At 41.9% G+C, this 24811-nt stretch overlaps 1 protein-coding gene across 4 annotated transcripts in view; it reads right to left on the bottom strand.

Annotated features, from left to right (window-relative positions):
* cadpsa (Ca2+-dependent activator protein for secretion a) overlaps positions 1-24811 on the bottom strand; it is a 182947-nt gene that overhangs the window by 63810 nt on the left and 94326 nt on the right. For all 4 annotated transcript variants that reach the window (XM_034143464.1, XM_034143457.1, XM_034143441.1 and 1 more), the window contains exons 10-13: positions 22745-22853; positions 21875-22087; positions 15456-15592; positions 14800-14987 (exon numbers count right to left, since the gene is read on the bottom strand). In XM_034143464.1, the coding sequence (XP_033999355.1) occupies positions 14800-14987; positions 15456-15592; positions 21875-22087; positions 22745-22853 (647 nt within the window). The remainder of the gene's footprint in view (positions 1-14799; positions 14988-15455; positions 15593-21874; positions 22088-22744; positions 22854-24811) is intronic.

Here is a 24811-nt window from a genome sequence, read left to right as displayed (position 1 = left end):
CATTGCCTTTAACAGCCGCCGACACAAACGAATGCCGTGCTTCCATGAGCGTCAAATCCCGCCGCCGATGGGAATACATTGCAATCAGTTGAAAGCTATTTGCGATCGTTTATGAAGCTGAAGGAGCATAGGAGCGTCCCAACTGCACGCCTCGGGACCCTGACCAAGCGTCGCTCCTGGACGTTTATGGAGTGAGAGTGTGTTGGATATTCGCATCGCGTCCGGTGTGAACGCAGCATAATGCAGTTCAGAGACCAGACCACTGTTCTGACGCCTTTAAAGCAACGTCAAATTATTTTCGGGAAATCACGGCCAGACCGAGGGGCAATCATGGCCGCCGTGAAATTCCGACCCTGCACTACATACTGATATACACCTGAACATCAGCAGGAGAGGACTCTTTAAAGTAGAGACACTACATACTGATATACACCTGAACATCAGCAGGAGAGGACTCTTTAAAGTAGAGACACTACATACTGATATACACCTGAACATCAGCAGGAGAGGACTCTTTAAAGTAGAGACACTACATACTGATATACACATGAACATCAGCAGGAGAGGACTCTTTAAAGTAGAGACACTACATACTGATATACACCTGAACATCAGCAGGAGAGGACTCTTTAAAGTAGAGACACTACATACTGATATACACCTGAACATCAGCAGGAGAGGACTCTTTAAAGTAGAGACACTACATACTGATATACACCTGAACATCAGTAGGAGAGGACTTTTTAAAGTAGAGACACTACATACTGATATACACATGAACATCAGCAGGAGAGGACTCTTTAAAGTAGAGACACTACATACTGATATGCACCTGAACATGAGCAGGAGAGGACTCTTTAAAGTAGAGACACTACATACTGATATACACCTGAACATCAGCAGGAGAGGACTCTTTAAAGTAGAGACACTACATACTGATATACACCTGAACATCAGCAGGAGAGGACTCTTTAAAGTAGAGACACTACATACTGATATACACCTGAACATCAGCAGGAGAGGACTCTTTAAAGTAGAGACACTACATACTGATATACACCTGAACATCAGCAGGAGAGGACTCTTTAAAGTAGAGACACTACATACTGATATACACCTGAACATCAGCAGGAGAGGACTCTTTAAAGTAGAGACACTACATACTGATATACACCTGAACATCAGCAGGAGAGGACTCTTTAAAGTAGAGACACTACATACTGATATACACCTGAACATCAGTAGGAGAGGACTTTTTAAAGTAGAGACACTACATACTGATATACACATGAACATCAGCAGGAGAGGACTCTTTAAAGTAGAGACACTACATACTGATATACACCTGAACATCAGCAGGAGAGGACTCTTTAAAGTAGAGACACTACATACTGATATGCACCTGAACATGAGCAGGAGAGGACTCTTTAAAGTAGAGACACTACATACTGATATACACCTGAACATCAGCAGGAGAGGACTCTTTAAAGTAGAGACACTACATACTGATATACACATGAACATCAGCAGGAGAGGACTCTTTAAAGTAGAGACACTACATACTGATATACACCTGAACATCAGCAGGAGAGGACTCTTTAAAGTAGAGACACTACATACTGATATACACCTGAACATCAGCAGGAGAGGACTCTTTAAAGTAGAGACACTACATACTGATATACACCTGAACATCAGTAGGAGAGGACTTTTTAAAGTAGAGACACTACATACTGATATACACATGAACATCAGCAGGAGAGGACTCTTTAAAGTAGAGACACTACATACTGATATACACCTGAACATCAGCAGGAGAGGACTCTTTAAAGTAGAGACACTACATACTGATATGCACCTGAACATGAGCAGGAGAGGACTCTTTAAAGTAGAGACACTACATACTGATATGCACCTGAACATGAGCAGGAGAGGACTCTTTAAAGTAGAGACACTACATACTGATATACACCTGAACATCAGCAGGAGAGGACTCTTTAAAGTAGAGACACTACATACTGATATACACCTGAACATCAGCAGGAGAGGACTCTTTAAAGTAGAGACACTACATACTGATATACACATGAACATCAGCAGGAGAGGACTCTTTAAAGTAGAGACACTACATACTGATATACACCTGAACATCAGCAGGAGAGGACTCTTTAAAGTAGAGACACTACATACTGATATACACCTGAACATCAGCAGGAGAGGACTCTTTAAAGTAGAGACACTACATACTGATATACACCTGAACATCAGTAGGAGAGGACTTTTTAAAGTAGAGACACTACATACTGATATACACATGAACATCAGCAGGAGAGGACTCTTTAAAGTAGAGACACTACATACTGATATACACCTGAACATCAGCAGGAGAGGACTCTTTAAAGTAGAGACACTACATACTGATATGCACCTGAACATGAGCAGGAGAGGACTCTTTAAAGTAGAGACACTACATACTGATATACACCTGCACATCAGCAGGAGAGGACTCTTTAAAGTAGAGACACTACATACTGATATACACCTGCACATCAGCAGGAGAGGACTCTTTAAAGTAGGGACACTACATACTAATATACACCTGAACATCAGCAGGACAGGACTCTTTAAAGTAGACACACTACATATCGATATAAACCTGAACATCAGCAGGAGAGGACTCTTTAAAGTAGAGACACTACATACTGATATACACCTGAACATCAGCAGGAGAGGACTCTTTAAAGTAGGGACACTACATACTAATATACACCTGAACATCAGCAGGAGAGGACTCTTTAAAGTAGAGACACTCCATACTGATATACACCTGAACATGAGCAGGAGAGGACTCTTTAAAGTAGAGACACTACATACTGATATACACCTGAACATGAGCAGGAGAGGACTCTTTAAAGTAGAGACACTACATACTGATATGCACCTGAACATGAGCAGGAGAGGACTCTTTAAAGTAGAGACACTACATACTGATATACACCTGCACATCAGCAGGAGAGGACTCTTTAAAGTAGGGACACTACATACTAATATACACCTGAACATCAGCAGGACAGGACTCTTTAAAGTAGACACACTACATATCGATATAAACCTGAACATCAGCAGGAGAAGACTCTTTAAAGTAGAGACACTACATACTGATATACACCTGAACATCAGCAGGACAGGACTCTTTAAAGTAGACACACTACATATCGATATAAACCTGAACATCAGCAGGAGAAGACTCTTTAAAGTAGAGACACTACATACTGATATACACCTGCACATCAGCAGGAGAGGACTCTTTAAAGTAGGGACACTACATACTAATATACACCTGAACATCAGCAGGACAGGACTCTTTAAAGTAGAGACACTACATACTGATATAAACCTGAACATCAGCAGGAGAGGACTCTTTAAAGTAGGGACACTACATACTGATATACACCTGAACATCAGCAGGAGAGGACTCTTTAAAGTAGGGACACTACATACTGATATACACCTGAACATCAGCAGGAGAGGACTCTTTAAAGTAGAGACACTACATACTGATATAAACCTGAACATCAGCAGGAGAGGACTCTTTAAAGTAGGGACACTACATACTGATATACACCTGAACATCAGCAGGAGAGGACTCTTTAAAGTAGAGACACTACATACTGATATACACCTGAACATCAGCAGGAGAGGACTCTTTAAAGTAGGGACACTACATACTGATATACACCTGAACATCAGCAGGAGAGGACTCTTTAAAGTAGAGACACTACTGTACATACTGATATACACCTGAACATCAGCAGGAGAGGACCCCTTTAAGATGACATCGGCTCACTGAAATGTGTTATCACTGTTACTATCAAATTCTTCTTACTATATTAATACAAGCAAAGCGAGTGTCTGTGTGTGTGTGTGTGTGTGTGTGTGTGTGCGTGTGTGTGTGTGTGTGTGTGTGTGTGTATGTGTGTGTGTGTGTGTGGTGTGTGTGTGTGTGTGTGTGTGTGTGTGTGTGTGTGTGTGTGTGTGTGTGTGTGTGTGTGTGTGTGTGTGTGTGTGTGTGCGTGTGTGTGTGATGTGATTATCCTTTGTGACATGGTTGGGTCTGGGTGGAGTGTGAGCAGAGTGCATGTGACAGAAGAGGCGTTGGACTGGTGGCCATGACAGCATGATGAGAAGCAGGAGACATGACACTCTCCCTCTCTTTCTACCCCCCACCCCCCCTTTGACATGTCATTTCAGCAGACAGTGAGAAACTGTCTCTGTGTGTAGTTGTGTGTGGAGCTGGTGGGGGGGGTGGGGGGGGGTTATCTGCTACACTGCTTCACAAGATTATTTTAGATTTGGAGGAGCAGCACTTTGCTAAGCATCAGCGATCATCTCATCCAGACTGCGCTCTAGTTTCCTGGGCATGGGACAGACTGTCAGAGTGTCTCAGACACCTGTAGGAATGTGCTGCTGCGGGTCAGGAGGCTGAGGTGGAGATGACTGCATGGAGCTCAGTAAACTCAAGACTGGATTTGACCTCAACAACCAAGAGCCAACATTAGTAAATGTTCGCTCTTGGTTGTTGACAAATAATGTGTGTTCCTTATCCCTTATCCTACATTTTCACCCTAGTCTAGAGGGAAAGCGTTCTCGGATGCCTTTTCATCTCTGTTTCTTACTGTATTCTTCCTACCCCGTTTACTTTGAACTATTCTAGGAGAGTGCATTTACGTAGACTCGTGGGGCCTTTCCTCCTGTACTTTTTTGCTCCCTATCTCTTTCCTTTAACTTAATCTAGGAGAGTGCATTTACGTAGACACATGGTGCCTCTCTACCTCTACCTATATTTCTTACTTTCTAATTTGGTTGTTCAATTTTTAGTTTATTTTTTTCACCCCTTCTCCCTCGAACTAGTTCAGGAGAGTGCATTTACGTAGACACGTTGTGCCTCTCTGCTTATACTGTTTACTTTCTTTCCCTTTGGGGAGTGAAATGACGTCAAGGTTAGACACGTTGTGCCTCTTCACTGTTGTCCCTCTTCACTGGTGTCCCCTGTCCCCTTTTCATAATTTCCACCCTATTCTAAGGGGAAGCATTTACGCAATGTGGTGCCTTTTCATTTCAGTTTCTTACTTTGTATTTCTTCACCCCTTTCTCTTTGACTATTTTAGGAGAGTGCATTGACGTAGACACGTTGTGCCTCTCTTCCTCTGTTTCTTACTTCTCTTTTCATACCCCTGTTTCTCAGACCTATCCTAAGGGAGTTGACACGTTGTGCCTCTTCACTTTTACTTTCTAAGGGTCAAAGTTCATATGGCGAGGGATTCCTTTGAGTGATATGCGCCGGCCCGTGTCTTACCTTGGACTTCTAATAGAACTGCTCGGGTCTTGATAGATTGAGTGGGGAAGTTCAGGAGATATATGCCAAAATAACAAATAAGGTTTGATGATGAGTACATCATCAAACCTTATTCTTCTAAAGTAGACACAACCCTTCTTCCAGGAAGGTATTAAAGTCACACTCTGTCTGACCAATCATGTTTAGTGGTGGAAAAAGTATTCAGATGCTTAACTTGAGTAAAAGTACTAATACCACACTGTAAAAATACTACATTTCAAGTAAAAGTTCTTCATTGAGAACGGTCCTACATAAAAACGATATAAGTACGATTAGGAAAATGTTTTTAAAGTATAAGGAGTTAAAGTACTGTTGCCAAAAGCAGCAAATCCTCACATATAAGAAGCTGGAAGGCAAGGCAACTTTATTTATATAGCACATTTCAACACAAGGCAATTCAAAGTGCTTTACAAAAATGAAAGACATTAAGAGCATTAAGAAACATATTATAAAATGATATTTAAAAACACTCATTTAAAAGCAAAGCTCCATGAATAGAAGTTACAGTGCAGTGTGAGATACACACATTTGAAATGTTTAGGTCTGACTCTCAATCATTGCTAACTTTTTAGCAGAAATGTTTCTATCACCTCCCTTTCTTTCTACTTTCTTGTTTAACTTGTCCTTTAGTTATTTCAAGTGTTTCATGCTAAACGAACCCCTGTTTGGAAAATTATAATCTGACCCCATGGTACCTTTTAGTTTTCGCCAAAACTATTCCTCTTTTTTTTAAATGCACATTAGTTAAGTTTAAGTTGTCTTTTCTAGGACCTTGGTGTCCTCCGCGAATCAGGGTCTTGAAACCAAAACGGCACACCTAGGGGACTTTAACCCCAATAATGACTCAACACAAGGCAATTCAAAGTGCTTTACAAAAATGAAAGACATTAAGAAAATGGCATTAAAAAGCAAAGATAATAAAAGTTACAGTGCAGTTTAAGATATGAATATATCAATTAAAAGCAGCGGCAAAAAGAAAAGTCTTCAGCCTGGATTTAAAAGTAGTAAGAGTTGCAGCGGACCTGCAGGTTTCTGGTATTTGGAGCATAATAACTGAACGCTGCTTCTCCATGTTTAGTTCTGACTCTGGGGACAGAAAGCTGACCAGTCCCTGAAGACCTGAGAGTTCTGGATGGTTCATCATTTAGCAGGTGGTCAGAAATGTATTTTGGGCCTAAACCATTCAAAGCTTTATAAACCAGCAGCAGTATTTTGAAATCTATTCTTTGACACACCGGAAGCCAGTGTAAAGACTTCAGAACAGGGCTGAAGTTGAATAGTCCATTTAGCTTAGGAACCTTCCTAACGGAGTGAAATGACCCGGAAGTCCCTCAGTGGCAGCCATGATAAGTGCCGTTCGAATTCTCTAGATCAGGGGTTTTCAAAGTGTGGGAAGGTGAGCCTCCCCTCAGAGAACATAAGAACAGCCGCTCCCCCCCTCCCAATTATTTAGTGGGAATGCTGATACAGCATTCCAACTATATGTTATTCAAATTATTTAGTATTATTCCGCCGGAATTTTGCACCTATTCTCCTCCCGCATTGAACATCGCAGAAACTCCGTTCAAACATCAAAACGTTCAGCTCGGTCGGGAATCGATGGCTATTACTTTTCTCATTCATAACTTTCATAATTCCAGAGATACATCCCATAATACATCACATTTTTAACATGGAAGTCAATGGAGACATTCTTCAGACTTCAACAAATCTTCATGCGACTTCAACTGCTAACTGTTCAATCATACTTTCACTCAGAAACCTCATTCCAACTTTAAAATGTTACACATCTTTCTGACATTATCCGTGTAACACAACTTTTAAATCTGATTCTTACTTTTAGAGATATTAAACATTGTTCAGACCTTGTTAAAGAGGCTTTCTTCAGATTTTAACATTAACTAGAGTGCGTGATGTCACAGCTAGAAGGTAGGAAATCTTGAAATTTGCCTTCATATTTTTTTTTTAAACTGCCATAATTCCCAAACCCTACATTCCTGAGACATCATTTTTCATGATAAACGTAGGAAAACATCTCGTAGCTTGAAAAATGACAAATAATTAAGCAAAAATAATTAAACAAAATGCCTCTTGAGGGCATGAAGTGACAAAAACTTTCAACATGTCTCCATTAAAACCCATTGTAACTTCAGGCTGATATTTCCTCACAGCAGCAGCCGCCCACCTTTAGTTAAACTGCCAAAAAGGCCACATTATTAACCCGAAAGTAACTCCAATGGACACGGTCCAATCGTCCCCGAATCTTCACTTGTATAACACCGGTCCATGCCTCAACAGCTCTACGCCAAATCTGAGATCTCACCATGTGCCGTTTCCATGGAAACGCATCCCTCGCCTTAAAACACGATGTTGTCGTGATACCTATGCAAATGGTCCAAACACCACCAGACTTCAGATGACAGTTAATGGTCCAGTCCTTAACATGTCTATGTGCCATTAGTGAGTTTTCCTCAAAAGCTGTTGCCATGGCAACGCATCCCTTGCAATAACACATGATATTGCTATAACTCCTATGAAAATTGTCAAAAAGTGCTCAAACTTCACATGTCCAGCCGTGAAGACATCTACGGGACTGTTTTGAGATTTCTTCAAATGCCGTTGCCATGGCAACACAATGCTCACCATGAAACACGGTTTTCTTATAACTTCAGTGAAAATGCTCCAAACGGCCCAAGACTTCACAGGTTTGGTAACGATGCAGCCATCAACACATCTAAGCGTATTATGGGATGTCATCAAATGCCGTTGGCATGGCGACAGATATTCGCCATCAAGTTAGTTCAAAAGTTTGCAGTTCAAATATTCTGCTGCTTTTCCAAGCCTTTTTACTTTCTTTTCTTCTCTCATCACACATTCACATCAGTGTTCATGTATCATTTCAATCTAAATTCTTCACTTTCTTCTTACACATTACATTTCAGCATAGCAATTCAGCGTCAGCTTTTCAGCATAAAGCATTCCCACTAGCAATTTCTTCAGGAATTGCATTCTCTAGTTATTGTTGTTGTTGCTATAATGCAGGGGTATTATTATCCAGTGGAATGCCCTTACCTACTGGCCTAGTTAACTCGAAGTGGTTACTTTTCTTTGGCTGGGCAGTGTAGCTTTACACACCGTCTTATTTGACTTTCTCAGGACGTAAAACTGTTTTTTTGGGGCAGACCCCCACAAAGAAAAAAATATATTTACACACGTAAGGTCATCATCTTAACAGTTTTTTATGCTCATCGAGTCATCCGTGAGCAGAGCATCAAGCTGAATGCGGCGATTACCATTTTGTTCAGCAAATCGCCTCACAAACTTATTAAGATCTAAAGCTTTAGTGCGTTTTGATTCAATGCTGAGTACAGCCACACTTGACAGTCTCTTCTCTGTCATTGTAGACCGCAAATACCTAATTCCTTCCGTCTACTTGTGTCCGAATGCGCCGTCCCGTTCAAATGAAATCGCCGCCAATCACATTTCCTCGCTCGCGCCAGGGCCGGGGGAGGGGTTACAAGGCTTGCGTCTTGTGCTGCATTCACTTGCACTCGGACATTAGGGATTTTCTCTCATAAATGTCCAATGAGCCACTTTTATTTCAAAACAAAGCTGACGTTTTCTGCCAGACGCTGTCTCCTCTTTCACTTCAGGTAACTTCACTAAAAATCGATCCATGTTGCCGCTCGCATAAAGTTAGCTGAAGTTAACTAGCTAGATTTCACTGTTTCTCGTTATTTTTTTCTCCCGCTGCGCCTCCCCTGAGGCTCTCTGGCGCCTCCCAGGGGAGGCGCGCCTCACACTTTGAAAACCGCTGCTCTAGATGATAGGAAAGGAGGTTTCAAACTTCCTTTATAACCTCCTTTAGCTTAGGAACCACTGGACCTCCCTCACGAAAGGAGAGGAGAAAATGCTGCCCCACAATGCCTTGCAGCCGCAGAATTTGCCGTCACACAACAGTCGGCCGTTCACGGAAACAACCGATTATGACCGAGAAATGATATCATGAAAGTTACGGTGCTTATTAAGCATTTTAAAACGTATGTGGTAAGTTGCCAAAGTGCTTTGTTTTGAACGTTCATCAGTATTATAATCAAAAAGAGAAATATGAACGTTAGTTTTTACTGAAATGATCAAATAAAGTCAACATTTCACAGTCTTTACTGAGCTGTGTGGGGTTTGTTCAACTTTTAAAAGATGTTTGAATGGTGATATACACAGTGATAGATGTTAAGGACTAACGTTTATAATAAATACATTTATATTGATTTTAAGATCTTTTCATACAATCATACGTATTGGGATAATTTGTATTAATGTGGACCGGAGGGAGAGGGTGACGAGCATAAGTTTCACTTTCCTTTTTTATTTCAATTCCAACTTTGGTCATGAAGAATATGTTTCTCTGTTGTCCCCGTTCATAAAGCATAAAGCAACAGCATCAGAGCACGGTGCAGAGTCTCTAGATGAGTTTACAGTAGTCCCTCGTTCTTATTAAACATCCATGTTGTAGTCCGCTGTATAGAAAACTGTAGTTTCCATAGTTTCCCCACAGCAGCAGACGCACATTTATGACGTCCGCTGGCGCATCATAAACACGTCGGATAGTGAAAGTGCAGTCGGATTCTCTAAAGTACCGCAGTCTCTTCTCCTAAATCCTTTTGAATTCTCCTATCCACTATCCCTTAACCCCGTGACGTTTCACTCAGAGGTCAAGGAATAGACGATAGGGTTAGACGTTAGGAGCTGATTTTTGGATTATCTGACCGCAACCCAGGAGTGATGTGATCCACTTTCTTAGTGTTAGTGAGGACTCGAGCAGCAGCGTTCTGAATCAGCTGCAGCTTTCTAATAGATTTTTTTGTGAGACCTGTGAAGACACCATTCCAGTAGTCCAGTCTACTGAAGATAAAAGCATGGACAAGTTTTTCCAAATCCTGCTGTGACATTAGTCTTTTAATCCTAGGTATGTTCTTTATGTGATAGTAGGCTGATTTAGTAACTGTTTTAATGTGACTGTTGAAACTCAGGTCAGAGTCCATGACTACACCTAGATTTCTGGCTTTATCTGTTGTTTTGAACATTGCAGACTGAAGCTCAGCGCTAACTTTTATACTTTCTGCCTTGGCTCCAAAAACCATTACCTCAGTTTTATCTTTGTTTAATTGGAGAAAGTTCTGACACATCCAGTCATTGATTTGTTCAATGCACTTACTCAGTGTTTGAATTGGAGCATAGTCTCCTGGTGAAATTGTTACGTAAATTTGTGTGTCATCCGCATAGCTATGGTAACTTATTTTGTTGTTCTTCATTATCTGAGCCAGTGGTAGCATGGAGATGTTAAAGAGAAGAGGCCCCAAGATGGAGCCTTGAGGAACCCCACATATCATATTTGTCAACTCAGATGTGTATTTACCTATAGAAGTTTTTTCTGTCCTTTAAGTAGGATTCAAACCAATTTAGAACTGTTGCCGAAAGTCCCACCCAGTTTTCCAGTCGGTCTAGTAATATGTTGTGGTCAACAGTGTCAAACGCAGCACTGAGATCTAATAATACTAACACTGAAGTTCTGCCACTGTCTGTGTTTAAGTGGATGTCATTGAAGACCTTAACAAGAGCAGTCTCAGTGCTGTGGTGTGGACGAAAGCCTGACTGGAACACATCCAAACAGTTATTTAAATGCAAGAAGTTACTCAACTGTTGAAAAACTACTTTTTCAATGATTTTACCTAGAAATGGCAGGTTTGATATGGGCCTGTAATTGTTCATTACTGAAGCATCTAGATTATTCTTTTTTAAGAGCGGTTTAATGACTGCAGTTTTCAGGGCCTGTGGAAAAACACCTGAGTGAAGAGACTTGTTTACTATATGAAGTAGATCTGAGGCCATGCAATGAAAAAGTGGGAAATATCTTTGTACAAAAAACGTCTTAATTCCAATTCATTTTCTGTTCTCATGGTTTCAGTTACTTAACAAAATATGTGGGATGGTTTAATCTATATCAAGCAATCATATTTTTAAATATTGTTTGTCAAAATCAGAATGTATCTAGTATACTGTATATTAAATAAATCTATAAAATAAATGTAGTGGAATAAAAAGGATAATATTTGCCTCTGAAATGTAGTGGAGTAAATGTTTAAAGTAGCATAACATGGAAATACTTGAGTAAAGTACAAGTATCTCAAATGTTTACTTAAGTACAGTACTTGAGTAAATGTACTTAGCGAATTTCCACCTCTGATCATGTAGTTGGAAAAATGTGATCAGCAATCTCCAGGTCTCGTAAACAGTAGGAATTAAAGACAGCATGTTTTAAGCAAGATTTTATGCTGCTCCAATTACCACTTCTCTAAAATAACACAATTCTGACAGGAAGGCGTTAAAGGTGCCGTATAGCTCAGTTGATGTTCTGGGGCTGAGGCCCTGGGACCGTTTGATACGTGTCAACCCCTCTGTCACCCCCTTCAACAATGTCCCTTCAATAAAGGCACTGGCTGCCCAAAAGAAGAACGCAGACTGTTATCATTTTGCATTGTTACTTTAAAAAATATAACAGGTTAATACAAAATGTAATCAATAATCTCATCATAAAAAGGGTGTTCTTTATGAAATACAAATGAATGCTGCTGTATTCAATGATAATCAGTAGCTTGAATGTCAAAGTCCACACTTTTCTCTATTGTCAAGTTGCTGGTGATCATATGCATTAGAAATAACATAAGCATACTGTTGCCTGATACAAAAATGGATGATAAATGATTCTAACAATATTCCCGGTAAGAAGCCATCCCACCTCTCACACTGACAGAAAATGAAAGAGGGAGATTTCACACTAATTAAGTCCTGCAGGGCTCTCCTGTTTTTCTTCCAGCCGTGCATTGTTTCTTGGCAGCTTCCTCATGTTTGCCTGACCTCGTGACCTCACAGCTCCGATGACGACAACAAGCAAATGAGCCATCAGTGACAGACTGAGGGAGAGCCAGGACCCTCACATCTCCGAGACCTTCAGGTAGATTTTCATCAACATGTTTGCTTTAGAAATCTCCTGATAATTACATTTACTAAAACTGGAAATGACTCTTGGCATAATACTTTTAATGGGTCATTTTCACAATTTATTCTACATTGGAACCGTTTTTATTTTCCATCTCGGTGTGATGTGATCAGCTGATTAAGTCAGTTGACAGAAAACTCCTAAATAAAATGTAAAAACATTCTCTGGTTGCAGTTTCTCTAAGGAGAATCCTTTCTGCCTGCCTTTTGGTTTTCAGACAAAGTAATTAAAAAGTATTGGTTATGAAATCAGTCATAAATGATCAAGAATTAGAAAGTAATAATTTGTCAAAGATTTAAATGTAAATAAGAAGGAACACAAAATAATGATTATTTGTGTGAAGTATATGCTTGTTTACCTTTGGTAGATTTCTCTCTAACCCACACTTAACATATTTGTACCTCAACATGTTTGCACAAAGTGTGTGTTTAGATGTATCTGTTAACAAAGTGTTGCATCTAAGATTCCATTAATGGGCAATACCATTTTCAGGAAAGTAAACACAGTTTTATGCTACTTTGTTTTTAAGAATACTACTTTTCAAATGTGATTAAAAGGACAGAGGACAGAGTTCAGCACAGGTTATTCTTAATGTTGAAAATAAATACATGTATATTTAGATCTAAATATAGATTTTATTTATATCTTTTTATGAAACTCCACAATAATGAGTCCAGTTTATCTACATATCCAGAGCTAAGTGTTCTCCCTGGTTGTTAACATTGCAACATTGTTGAATTGTTTCTGTTGAAACGGTTATATAGCTACATTTTAAACATGCATTTTAGTTTCATATCAGCTTTAATTTAATTATTTAGATTTCATATCAAATAAATATAAAAAAAAGAGCAGCTATTTCATTTGTTTATTTTGCCAGTTCCTTACAAACAGTGAATGTAAATGGAGTGGACATTTAGCTGGACAGAAGTCAAATCCTGACACTTTAGCAGGAGGCCGGTAACCCAGTCCAAGTGGGTGCACCAACACCTCCAGGCCAGCAGGCTATTAGGAGGCAGGGGTGGGGGTGGGGTCTGTGTGTGTGTGTGGGGGGGGGGGATCTGGGTGAGGTGTGTGCAATGGGGCACACGCATCGGCAGCGGAGACATTGGGCCGTCACACATGACAACCTGTCAGCCTGTCAGCCCTGACCTGCAGGCAGGGGGCTGCTGCAGAGAGCTCTGTGGTGGGGGGGGGGGATATGTAGATAAACAGGACTCATTATTTTGGGGTTTCATAAAAAGTAAAATCTATATTAAGATCTAAAATATACATGTATTTATGTTCAACATTAATAATAACCTGTGCTGAACTCTGTCCTCTGGCAGTGAGATAGAACTTTTTGATGTCTGAGCTCAAAGACAGCCAGCCCCCTGACCTCTGCCCTCAGCGCCGGAGTGGCCCTCGTCTCTCCTCGTTACGCATCATCCGGAGACGGCCGGCTGTGATGTTGACAGATTGGATGTCCGAGCACATCACAGCAGATTAGACAAGATGTAAATAGTGGAACTTAGATAACATGGTACATGCTGGATCAACGCCAGATGACTGTGTCATGTGCCACAGAACCTTCAGAAATTGACACCGTTTGATCTGTTCCTCTAAAAACAAGTTTATAAATATGCTGTTGTGCCTATTTAGTTGTATACCACAACCAGACAAAAGACTGCTGAACTTCTTGGTAACCACAGACAAGCAACACTACTCTCGTCTGCCTCTTGTGCTAACAAATGACCCAAAGAAAGGTGCTTCCTAGGATTTTATTGTAGAAGTCAGTCCAATCAGTTCGTACAGTATGTTCCTCCTTAGTGAGACTTGTCCTCACAGACTACAAGATAACTCACCTTTTGGTTCCTGGGAACATTGGGAACCTGGCGTCCTTTTTCTTCATGAACTCAATGATTTTGAGTTCTCTCTTAGCAGGAAGTTCAGGGGCCGAGGAGAAGAATGCTCGCTCGAGCGCGGCCTCAGAGACGGGCCAGCTGAGCAACTCTGACACACGGAGACTAGGTGTGGTCGTGTGGGAGTGAAGGATTTTAGGAACGGTAAAGGGAAGGTCATTTTGTGAAAGTGATCAAGGCAAAGAGGATTTACAGGGATAATAGAAAAAAAAGAAAGACGGCAAGTGAGCATGCAAACACGGAAAGTGAAAACAATAAAAAATCAATAAACTCAAAATCATATCATGGGGGGGGGCGGGTAGCTCACATATTGTACCACATATGTGCCTGTGTAACTGGCCCATTTGCCATTTGTTTTCCATCATTTCGTTTTGACAATGAAAAATCGTAACTTGTGTTCCCATCATAGTCTGTTACCACGGAGACAGTGAAGAACAGCTGATGTGTACCTGTTCCCATGGACATGTGAGGCACAGAAGGCAAAGCTGTAGTGCAGCAGGGTGGGGTCGATCATGGCTCCGTTCTCCGCCCGCACCAGCAGGTCGCTCAGGTAACAGAGATGCCGATGGCAGCCTCGGACGCCGTAGCGAGCGCAGTACTCATCTAGGACGAAGACCTGACCGGGACTGAACCAGCCCTGTGGGTCACACACACACACACACACACACACACACACACACACACACACACACACACACACACACACACACACACACACACACACACACACACACACACACACACACACACACACACACACATAATAAAATAACACACATCATATATATTATTCTGAAATGGACCAATCTGCACAACGACAACTTTTACTCTGGTACTTCTACTTTGACTGAATTACAAGATCTGAGTACTTCTCCTACCTCTGGTATGAAGGGAATCTCTGCCATGCTTCATTCAGCCCATATTGACAACTGGACTGTGTGTGCAGTGTGTGTGTATTCTAATGTACAGACATTACATCCATGTTCCACAAAGATTCCCAACAATTGTTATTACTTTGCAAAAACACAATCCAACAACCCTGACCTTTGTGGGCAGTCATTAGTCAGGTCTGTGTGTTCTCTCAGCTGTGACAGACAGAACCTACCAGGCAGGAGTAGGAGTCATTGAGCCTGTGGTCCAGAGTGAGGCGCTGCACCAGCTCAAACAGAGAGCCGTGGTCGAAGTTACAGGGGTTGGCTGAAATGAACTCATCCATGCCGTGCTTCTGTGCCCGATCAGCATCTGTACACATTTAGCCAGCCAATGAGAAGACACACAGAGGGTGGGGGGTCAGTGCTGGCAGAAAATCAAGAATAAAGTCCACTACTTGCTTTCAACTAACCTAATACAGTTATTTGAGATCTGTTGACATAATACATTTAGTTAAAATCAATGGTTCAGTTTTTTCAGAGGGTGACCTGGGGGTGGACGGTCAGTTCTGAGGTCAGGGGTTGAGTCATGTTGGATGACAAAGGCTACAACTTTAAACATTGCTCCTACCTTGTTAAACAGGATATTCCATTGATGCTAACAGAGCAGTTATATGTTAAGCCCTGCACATTAACCCTGAAACTCAAGAGTGACCGAGGTCCTGAACCGCCTCAGTCATAATACAATCTAACAGCCGCCCCACAACACCCAATACCCTCGCCCATTTCTAATGCCACTTCACTGCGGTGTCAGTGGCCCCAGGCCCCTGGTGTGGCCCCTAATTAATCCGTGTGCTGAACATCTCAGAATGAGCAGAGGATGTGGGGGCCCCACACTAATCTTTATTGTGTAGAAAATAGCTGGCTTAATATAATTTAGACAACAGGTTTCTCTGATTTCTTGGTGGCTGATATACTCCCATCAGGGTGCTTAGGGAGGGTTAGGAAGGTTTTTTTTATTTTGGCATGGTTACTGGGGGCCGAAAATCCATGCAAACCTTCAGGCTGGCTCTAATATTCTTTTCTGGGAAACAAAGGGGGGGTTGGTGCACCTGGTCTGTTTCCACTTTCTAGGATTTGGGATTTACATGTCAATACGTTAGAAAATCCTATATAATGACATGTTAATATGCTTATTGCTCTTGCCCAACAACAAAAACTCATAGCAAGGTAACCCTACACCACACACTAGTCTGCTTATATTACATGTAATCAGACTGCTAGTATTAAGAAATATCAGTACTGAGAGATTAGACTGTTTCAGAAGAAGTGAGGGATGAATAGAACTGAAAACTCATTGCATTTAATGTCAAATAAAAAAAAGATTTTCTGTTGGGCTAGTTGTGTTAAAGTTTTAAGTCCAGTGCACGCAAACACTTCAGATATTTTGAGACCCTGGTACCAACCAGTACGCCTCTCTGTTTTGACCCAGCATTGGACAACTATGGACATTAGTTGGTCATCTTGTATGATCTGATCTGAATGAAATATATTATTTATATAAACACCCATAGTAACAACAGAAAGAGTGTTTTTCAAAAAGAAATATTTTATATAAGTGGTAAAATCTATTTCTCCCAAACAATCAAATATTTTCTTTTTGAATGACTGCACAGCTTATTATAGATTCCTATAATCTTTGATCTTGGTGTGGACAGAGTGTCTCGTCAGACCTGGGACAGACCTGGGACAGACCTGGATAGACCTGGACAGACCTGGGACAGACCTGGATAGACCTGGACAGACCTGGGACAGACCTGGGACAGACTTGGATAGACCTGGGACAGACTGGGACAGACCGGGACAGACTGGGACAGACTGGGACAGACCTGGACAGACCTGGGATAGACCTGGGACAGACCTGGACAGACCTGGGACAGACCTGGGACAGACCTGGGACAGACCTGGACAGACCTAGGACAGACTGGGACAGACCTGGACAGACCTGGGACAGACTGGGACAGACCTGGACAGACCTGGGACAGACTGGGACAGACCTGGACAGACCTGGGACAGACTGGGACAGACCTGGACAGACCTGGGACAGATTGGGACAGACCTGGACAGACCTGGGACAGACTGGGACAGACCTGGACAGACCTGGGACAGACTGGGACAGACCTGGACAGACCTGGGACAGACTGGGACAGACCTGGACAGACCTGGGACAGACTGGGACAGACCTGGACAGACCTGGACAGACCTGGGACAGACTGGGACAGACCTGGGACAGACTGGGACAGACCTGGACAGACCTGGACAGACCTGGGACAGACTGGGACAGACCTGGACAGACCTGGACAGACCTGGACAGACTGGGACAGACCTGGACAGACCTGGGACAGACCTGGACAGACCTGGACAGACATGGACAGACCTGGACAGACCTGGACAGACCTGGACAGACCTGGGACAGACTGGGACAGACCTGGACAGACCTGGACAGACTGGGACAGACCTGGACAGACTGGGACAGATGATTGAAGGTAACACTGAGCTACACAGTCCTCTTCACTGCCCAACGAAGGGACCCCAGCCATCAATCAACAAACAAAACAAAGAGTGGGATGCTGGGAGCTGATTGTGTCCCCTCAACAAGTCCCCCCCACCCTCCCCCAAAAATCTAAAAAGGTGACATTGCGGTGCCCCTTTGGTCTGTGGCTGGTGGCCTGTCAGCTCTGTTTGATGTGAGTGAGCGGGAGTGGAGGCGGGAGCTGGACAGTAACATGCAGTGACACCAGTCACACCCGTCCGTCTGGGCTGGGGAGGGACGGCCCTGACAATGATTGATGGCCGCTATTCTTTACAGATCCAGAGGAGAGGAACCACTGCTGGTCCTGGGTGTGATGGTCAAAAGCATTCGGGGCGATTTAGCACGTGGCTTGCTTTTTTCGTGGACTGACCATGAAACTCATCTAGATCCTCACTGAGGCCCAACACTCACCTCTGTAACACGCTGCACTGTCACTCACCTCTGTAACACGCTGCACTGTCACTCACCTCTGTAACACGCTGCACTGTCACTCACCTCTGTAACACGCTGCACTGTCACTCACCTCTGTAACACGCTGCACACCTACAGTTATCACGAGACACACTTCCTGTTGTGTCAAAGCTTCTCACAGATTTTCAAGCTAAACACAACAAAGAGGACATCAGCAGTGAGTGGTGATATTTGTGTCAGATTTTCTCTTGGCTTAGTTTGAAGGAGCAGCTGAAAGACTATAAAGAGTTGGACTAATAGGAAGGGCAAAATACAGCCTAATCAATGAAAGAGGTTACAATTATATTTGTTGTTACTTACTACCTGTTTTGCAATCAGTAACAGATAATCCCTACAAATTAGCACACCTTTTAATTTGAACACACGTGTACCAAAGGACATGAATAGCATCTACAAAATGTCTCCAAAGTTCAAAATTATGATAGTAACAAGTACAACTTTTCTAGGCTATGACCTTCAGTCCTTCTATTCATTAACAAAGTGTTGATAATCAGGGAAGGGAAACTGTTACTTATATATATATATATATATATATATATATATTTCTATGTATTGCTGTCATTGGAGACTGAATTGCTTTGGCTAGTATGTTTAAAGGAACACTTGATACTTATCATGTTTACTTCAACATTAATCAAACTTTAATTGAATTGTTGTTTTGAAACAAAAGTCAGTCCAGTCAATGGCTTCAATATGTATGATCCCATGTAGTTACAGTATCACTATAATCTTGTTATTACAGCATAACATATGTCAAAACTCATTACACTATCAATCATCATAACAGGGAAAAAACAGTCAACTGTGAAGAATAATTTCACCTTTCAGCAGCTGAAAACAAAAGTCTTAATTCTCTCTCTGTTGTTACAATGTTTTAATGTAGTCTATTTTGATGTGCGTCGGGGGGATAGGAAAGGTGGGTGGGGGTGATATGATGTTATATTATTCACCGCACTGATCCAGGTGCGAACTGACAAGTAGTTATTTGGTAACATTGACTGATTGCTGCCTGGTTTAATTGTGCAGCAACCACACTGTATTATTCATTGGCTGGCACTTTAAACCTGGTAATTACCAGCTGCTGGGACTCAGTGGGACTCCAGTGGTTGTGTCAAAAACAGCTCGCTCACTAACTTACCTGACACACATGCACGGAGGAAGCACTTTTTAAATATACTGGGGCTGTTGGTCTGCACCCATTCCTCTAAGTCAGTGATGCTGTATTGTTTATCTTTGGCGCCGAACACACGCTCAGTATTTGTTTTGGGGAAAGTTAAATATGGCACGAAACTAGTAGCAGTTTGATCACACCTTCATTACACGAGAAATGCTTGTCAAAGGTTGATGTCAGGCTAACATGAAACTTTGAAACATTTGAATAAATAAAGCAACATTCAAACCTTAAAGCGGCCCTATTAAGCTTTTGGGGTCTTCCCTTTCCTGTAGTGTGTGCCCCCCCCAACTCAATCTGTTTCATTTGACCTTCATCAAAATGTTATCCCATAACAAGCAAAAACATCTGACTGTATCCTCTTTAAATAAGCAAATTATATTGTTATCAGTTTTGTTGTAAAATAAAATATACTATAATTTCAAGAGCAACCAATAAATCAACATGTACAGTAGTGTATATGTTCAAAAACAGAAATACAGCCATTTGGAAAATGACAACCTATCCTAAATTAGACAAACTATCGCTGGCATATTTTTCTAATAGTAGTAACATGGCAACCATCACATCATTGGCTCATATGTACAAATATGGTGAGAACAACTGCACTGTAGCACAAGAAGAGAGAACACAGAGCTGAGAGGATGGAAAGAAGGGCCTTATATTCAGATGTAGACCTTTGACCTTTACATCAGACACAATGAGTGAAAAGTATCAGACAGTAGCAGTAGGCTTCACAGGCTACAATAGGAATGGTGTTCATGGAAAACATGAAATGGGGCTGCAAGGAGCCAAGAGTATCCTATTCAATAACACAATGTCACTTCAACTTGACTTGTGGTTCTAGTTTCTGGCATGACCTTCAAATGAACTGTTCAAAATATAACAATTATTTAAATGAAGGCTGTTTCGTTAAAACATTTTTTTAGACCAAATCAAATGAATGCTACCTCACCAAGTTAGCATGGTTAGCAGCTACTTTGTGTGGTGTAAGGATTCACAGAGAGTGGACTGCTGATATCTCCATGAATGGCACATCACCTGCCACGTCTCAAGGCTCCATTCACAAAGAGTTTTGCACTGATGTTATTATGGTGCAAATACGCAGAGAAAGCTGAGGGGTTTGGGCTTTTTTTCATGTCTGAATACAACTTTGTGGCAACCGTAAATCTGTGTTATAGTCAAGAACAGAGTAAGCCTAACAAGGGTAGTGAGGAAAGGATTCAATATCCCAGTCATTATGAATGCTTTCCCACCGACTCTCTAAATATGCAAATGTTCCTCTAAAAGAAACAACTACAGCAGAGGAAATAAGTATCTGATCCCTTGCAGATTTTGTATGTTTGCCCACTTACAAAGAAATGAACAGTCTATCATTTTAATGGTAGGTTTATTTTAACAGTGAGAGTAAGAATATACAAATGAAAATCGAGAAATTGACATTATATAAAGATACAAATGTATTTGTATTTAATTGTGTGAAGTAAGTATTTGATCCCCTTGCAACCAACAAGGATTCTGGTTCCCACAGACCGGTTACATACGTCCTCTTCCTTTAGGAAAGTACTCCTAACATCAACTTGTTACCTGTATAAAAGACACCTGTCCACAGAATCAACCAATCAGATTCCAACCTCTCCACCATGGGCCAGACCAAAGAGCTGTCTAAGGACCTCAGGGACCAGATTGTAGACCTGCACCAGGCTGGGACTGGCTACAAGACCACCAGAAAGCAGCTTGGTGAGAAGGAGACCACTGTTGGTGCCATTATTCAGAAATAGAAGAAACACAAAATGAGTATCAGTCGCCCTCAGTCTGGGGCTCCACACACGATCTGGCCCCGTGGGGTATTGATGATCATGAGAAAGGTGAGGGATCAGCCAGAACTACACAGGAGGAACTTGTTAATGATCTCAAGGCAGCTGGGACCACAGTCACCTAGAAAGCTATTGGTATCACACTACACCATAATGGATCAAATCCTGCAGCGCCCCAACATCCTTCCTGAGATGTGCACAGACCTGGAGACCAGCTACAAGAAGCGTCTGACCTCTGTGTGTCCAACAAGGGTTTCTCCACCAAGTCCTAACACATGTTCTGCAAGGGGAACAAATACTTATTTCCCAGTTAAATGCAAATAAAATGTTATCTTTTATATAATGTACATTTCTGGATTTTCTTTTTGATATTCTTACTCTCATTGTTAAATTAAACCGACCATTACAATTATAGTCTGTTCATTTCTTTGTAAGTGGGCAAACATACAAAATCAGCAAGGGATCACATACTTATTTCCTCCACTGTATATTGAAACGTGTGCAGGAGCACCAGCATGCTGTTTGCTTGGCAGCGCAGTAAGGGGTGCATTTGCTTTCCATGCTGCTATAAAGCCACAATCATTTGTTAAGTTGAAAACTTACAGAACTGAGAAATGGGTGCGTCCAGCTGTGGAGTTGTGCCCCCCCTGGAGTTGAGTTTCTGGACCTGGGTGGGGGGCACTGGCTTGTGTGACTGGCCGGTGGCCCGGTACATGGCCTGCACCCACAGGATCCGGTCCTGCTCGTCATCACTGGCAAAGATCACAGTGTCGCCCTCTTTCACAGCGTTAAAGAAGGTCCGGCCGCCATCCAGACCTGAAGATCAGAATCACAAATCCTTTATTAGTCTAGATTGTTACAGCAAAAGTGGCATAGCAGGTACAAAAAGGCATGCAATAATAGAGAATAAGCTAACATATGAATATACAGGAGAAATGGATCGCACATTCCTGTTTGTAACTCTTTGTAAATGTCCAGAGGTGACGCTCTTTAATGTAAATGAATTGTTCAGTATTTATTATTTGAAGGTAGCCATAGGAAGTCTTCTACAAGCAGTATGCAACTGTCTATCAGCCTCCTGAGGACAAAGACCTGTCCTACAATCACAGGGACATTTACAGGACTACATGAATGATTCATTATGAGGAATTGGAAGTCAATGAGTCACTTTAATCACTTTATTGTTGTTTGATCAGTCTGTCACTGTGAACTGCTGATATAAAGAGCAGGAGGCTGACTTGTATAGTGTGAGTTTACTTCAAACCTCCAGCAGACAGAATCAGAAATATTACTTTTCATAATCACAAAGGTTAAATCAGAAAAGGCATTCCTCTCTTAAAACACAGCTTTGTCTGTTTCTGTGTTGATGTTGACAATGTGGCAGTGAAGGCTGTGCTGGAGCATTAGACACACTTTCTAGTCAAATCGTGACACTTGTTGTGTGTTGGAATGACTGTGGGTGTAGGCTGTTACCTGGCTGGGGGTCGGTGTAGTCCACAGTGTAGCCATCGAGCTGCAGGAGCTCCACAGGCTCCGCCTTCTTCTCTCTGTAGCTGCACATGGCGAAGGTGTACTGACTCACCTGCACCAATCAGAGGGAGAGAAACGTTCAGGTGATCAGTCAGAAACCAAAGCCGTTACAATTCTAAACGCTGACCTCAAGTAAGAACACCTCATCCTGAGAAACCATGTGAGCACCAAATGTCATAGCAACCGTTAGTTACGGTTTAAAGTGAGGTGGTGTAATAAAGTAACTTAGTAGATTTACTCAAGTACTGTACTGATGTTATATTTTGAGGTACTTTAGTTGAGTATTTCCATTTTATGCAACTTTGTACTTCTACTCCACTACAATTATTTAATACCTTTAGTTACTTTACAGATTTGGATTAATGAAAGGAAATATAATCAACACTGCATCAACAATTATAATAAAAAGATATGATATCAATGATTCTGAAATGGGCCGATCTGAATAATGAGCACTGTTACTTTTGGTACTTTAAGTATATTTTGATGCTAATACTTTTCTACTTTGACCAATTACTAAGTAATATTTTGACTGCAGGACTTGTACTTGTAACAGAGTATTCCTACACTAAAGTACAAGATCTGAGTACTTTTCCACCAAGTGTCTAACTACACATAATCATAGGGATATTCAGAACATGTGTTGCAGCCACAAAAGGGAGGAGAGAACACCTGATGACTTAGGGAAAAGAGACAGAGAGTTCGTGGAGAGAGAGAGGGGGGGGGTGTTTTCTGACAGCTGTTGTTGTTAGTAGACCTCCCAAGCATCTGTATGTGTGTTACTGTAATCACATTACAATAAAGTGAGGTGGCAGAACCATGAGCATTAACAATGGATAAAAGGTGTGTGTGTGTGTGTGTGTGTGTGTGTGTGTGTGTGTGTGTGTGTGTGTGTGTGTGTGTGTGTGTGTGTGTGTGTGTGTGTGTGTGTGTGTGTGTGTGTGTGTGTGTGTGTGTGTGTGTGTGAAGTTACTTTGTATGACAGATCTTTGCAAGGCTCAGTTTTTCCATTCCAAGCTGCCAGCTTGATAGGCCAGAGTTATTTAAATGTCCTCTGTAAAAACGACATGTTGACATTAACACTAGCAGTTTGATTCACCCAGCTAAACATCTTTAAATCTACAACATGGTGCATAGTTTGATTTAAAACTAGATGAATGAGGTCAACCACAGCCAGATGAAACTGTCCATTCTCTGAATATTGATCAGGTCTTGACAAAGATTGAGGAATCATGGAATAACATCTGTTGATTGGTGCTTGTTAGCACGTCTTTTCCACAGTGACTCCCCGGCCAGTCATCTAGTTTCCCTGTCAACAAAAACTCCACAGACATTTGAATTGAAGGCTCTCCTTTATTTTCTCAAAGGCTAGACTTACATTTTTAATGAGTACCCACCTCAGGAAAACGTAATTGTTCTTTTGTGTTACCTGTCCTGGATGAATCCTGTTAATAAAAGGCCAGTACTGACCCTGGTTCAGGTCTTACTGCTCTCTGTGCTGGTAACAGGAAGTGTAGTGACACTCTGCTGCTACTGTAGCTGCCAGTCATAGCAGCCTGTCGTCACGGATCAGCAGGGCCGGCCAATCAGCCGCTGTCGCGCCTCTGCTGCTGCAAGTGGCAGCTCTCACTCTGCTGCAGCTGTGTGTGTGTGTGTGTGTGTGTGTGTGTGTGTGTGTGTGTGTGTGTGTGTGTGTGTGTGTGTGTGTGTGTGTGTGTGTGTGTGTGTGTGTGTGACAAATGAAATTCCCCACAACAGCCCTGATGAGACCTAAGGCCAAGTAAAGGATGGAGGGAAGTAGACCCATTCTCCAGCAGCTCCCTGGCCTCCAGGACACCGCAAAGGCAAATTAGAGTCTAAACTATACCAACCCCCCCCCCACCAACCCCACCCCCCCCCCATACCGCAAAACACCAGCTCTCTCTCTCTCTCTCTCTCTCTCTCTCTCTCTCTCTCTCTCTCTCTCTCTCTCCTCTCTCTTCTCTCTCCTCTCTCTCTACTCTCTCTCTC

This window comes from Trematomus bernacchii, unplaced genomic scaffold (assembly GCF_902827165.1).
Source record: "Trematomus bernacchii unplaced genomic scaffold, fTreBer1.1, whole genome shotgun sequence".
NCBI lineage: Eukaryota > Metazoa > Chordata > Actinopteri > Perciformes > Nototheniidae > Trematomus > Trematomus bernacchii.
This window is presented reverse-complemented; position numbering and strand designations above follow the sequence as displayed.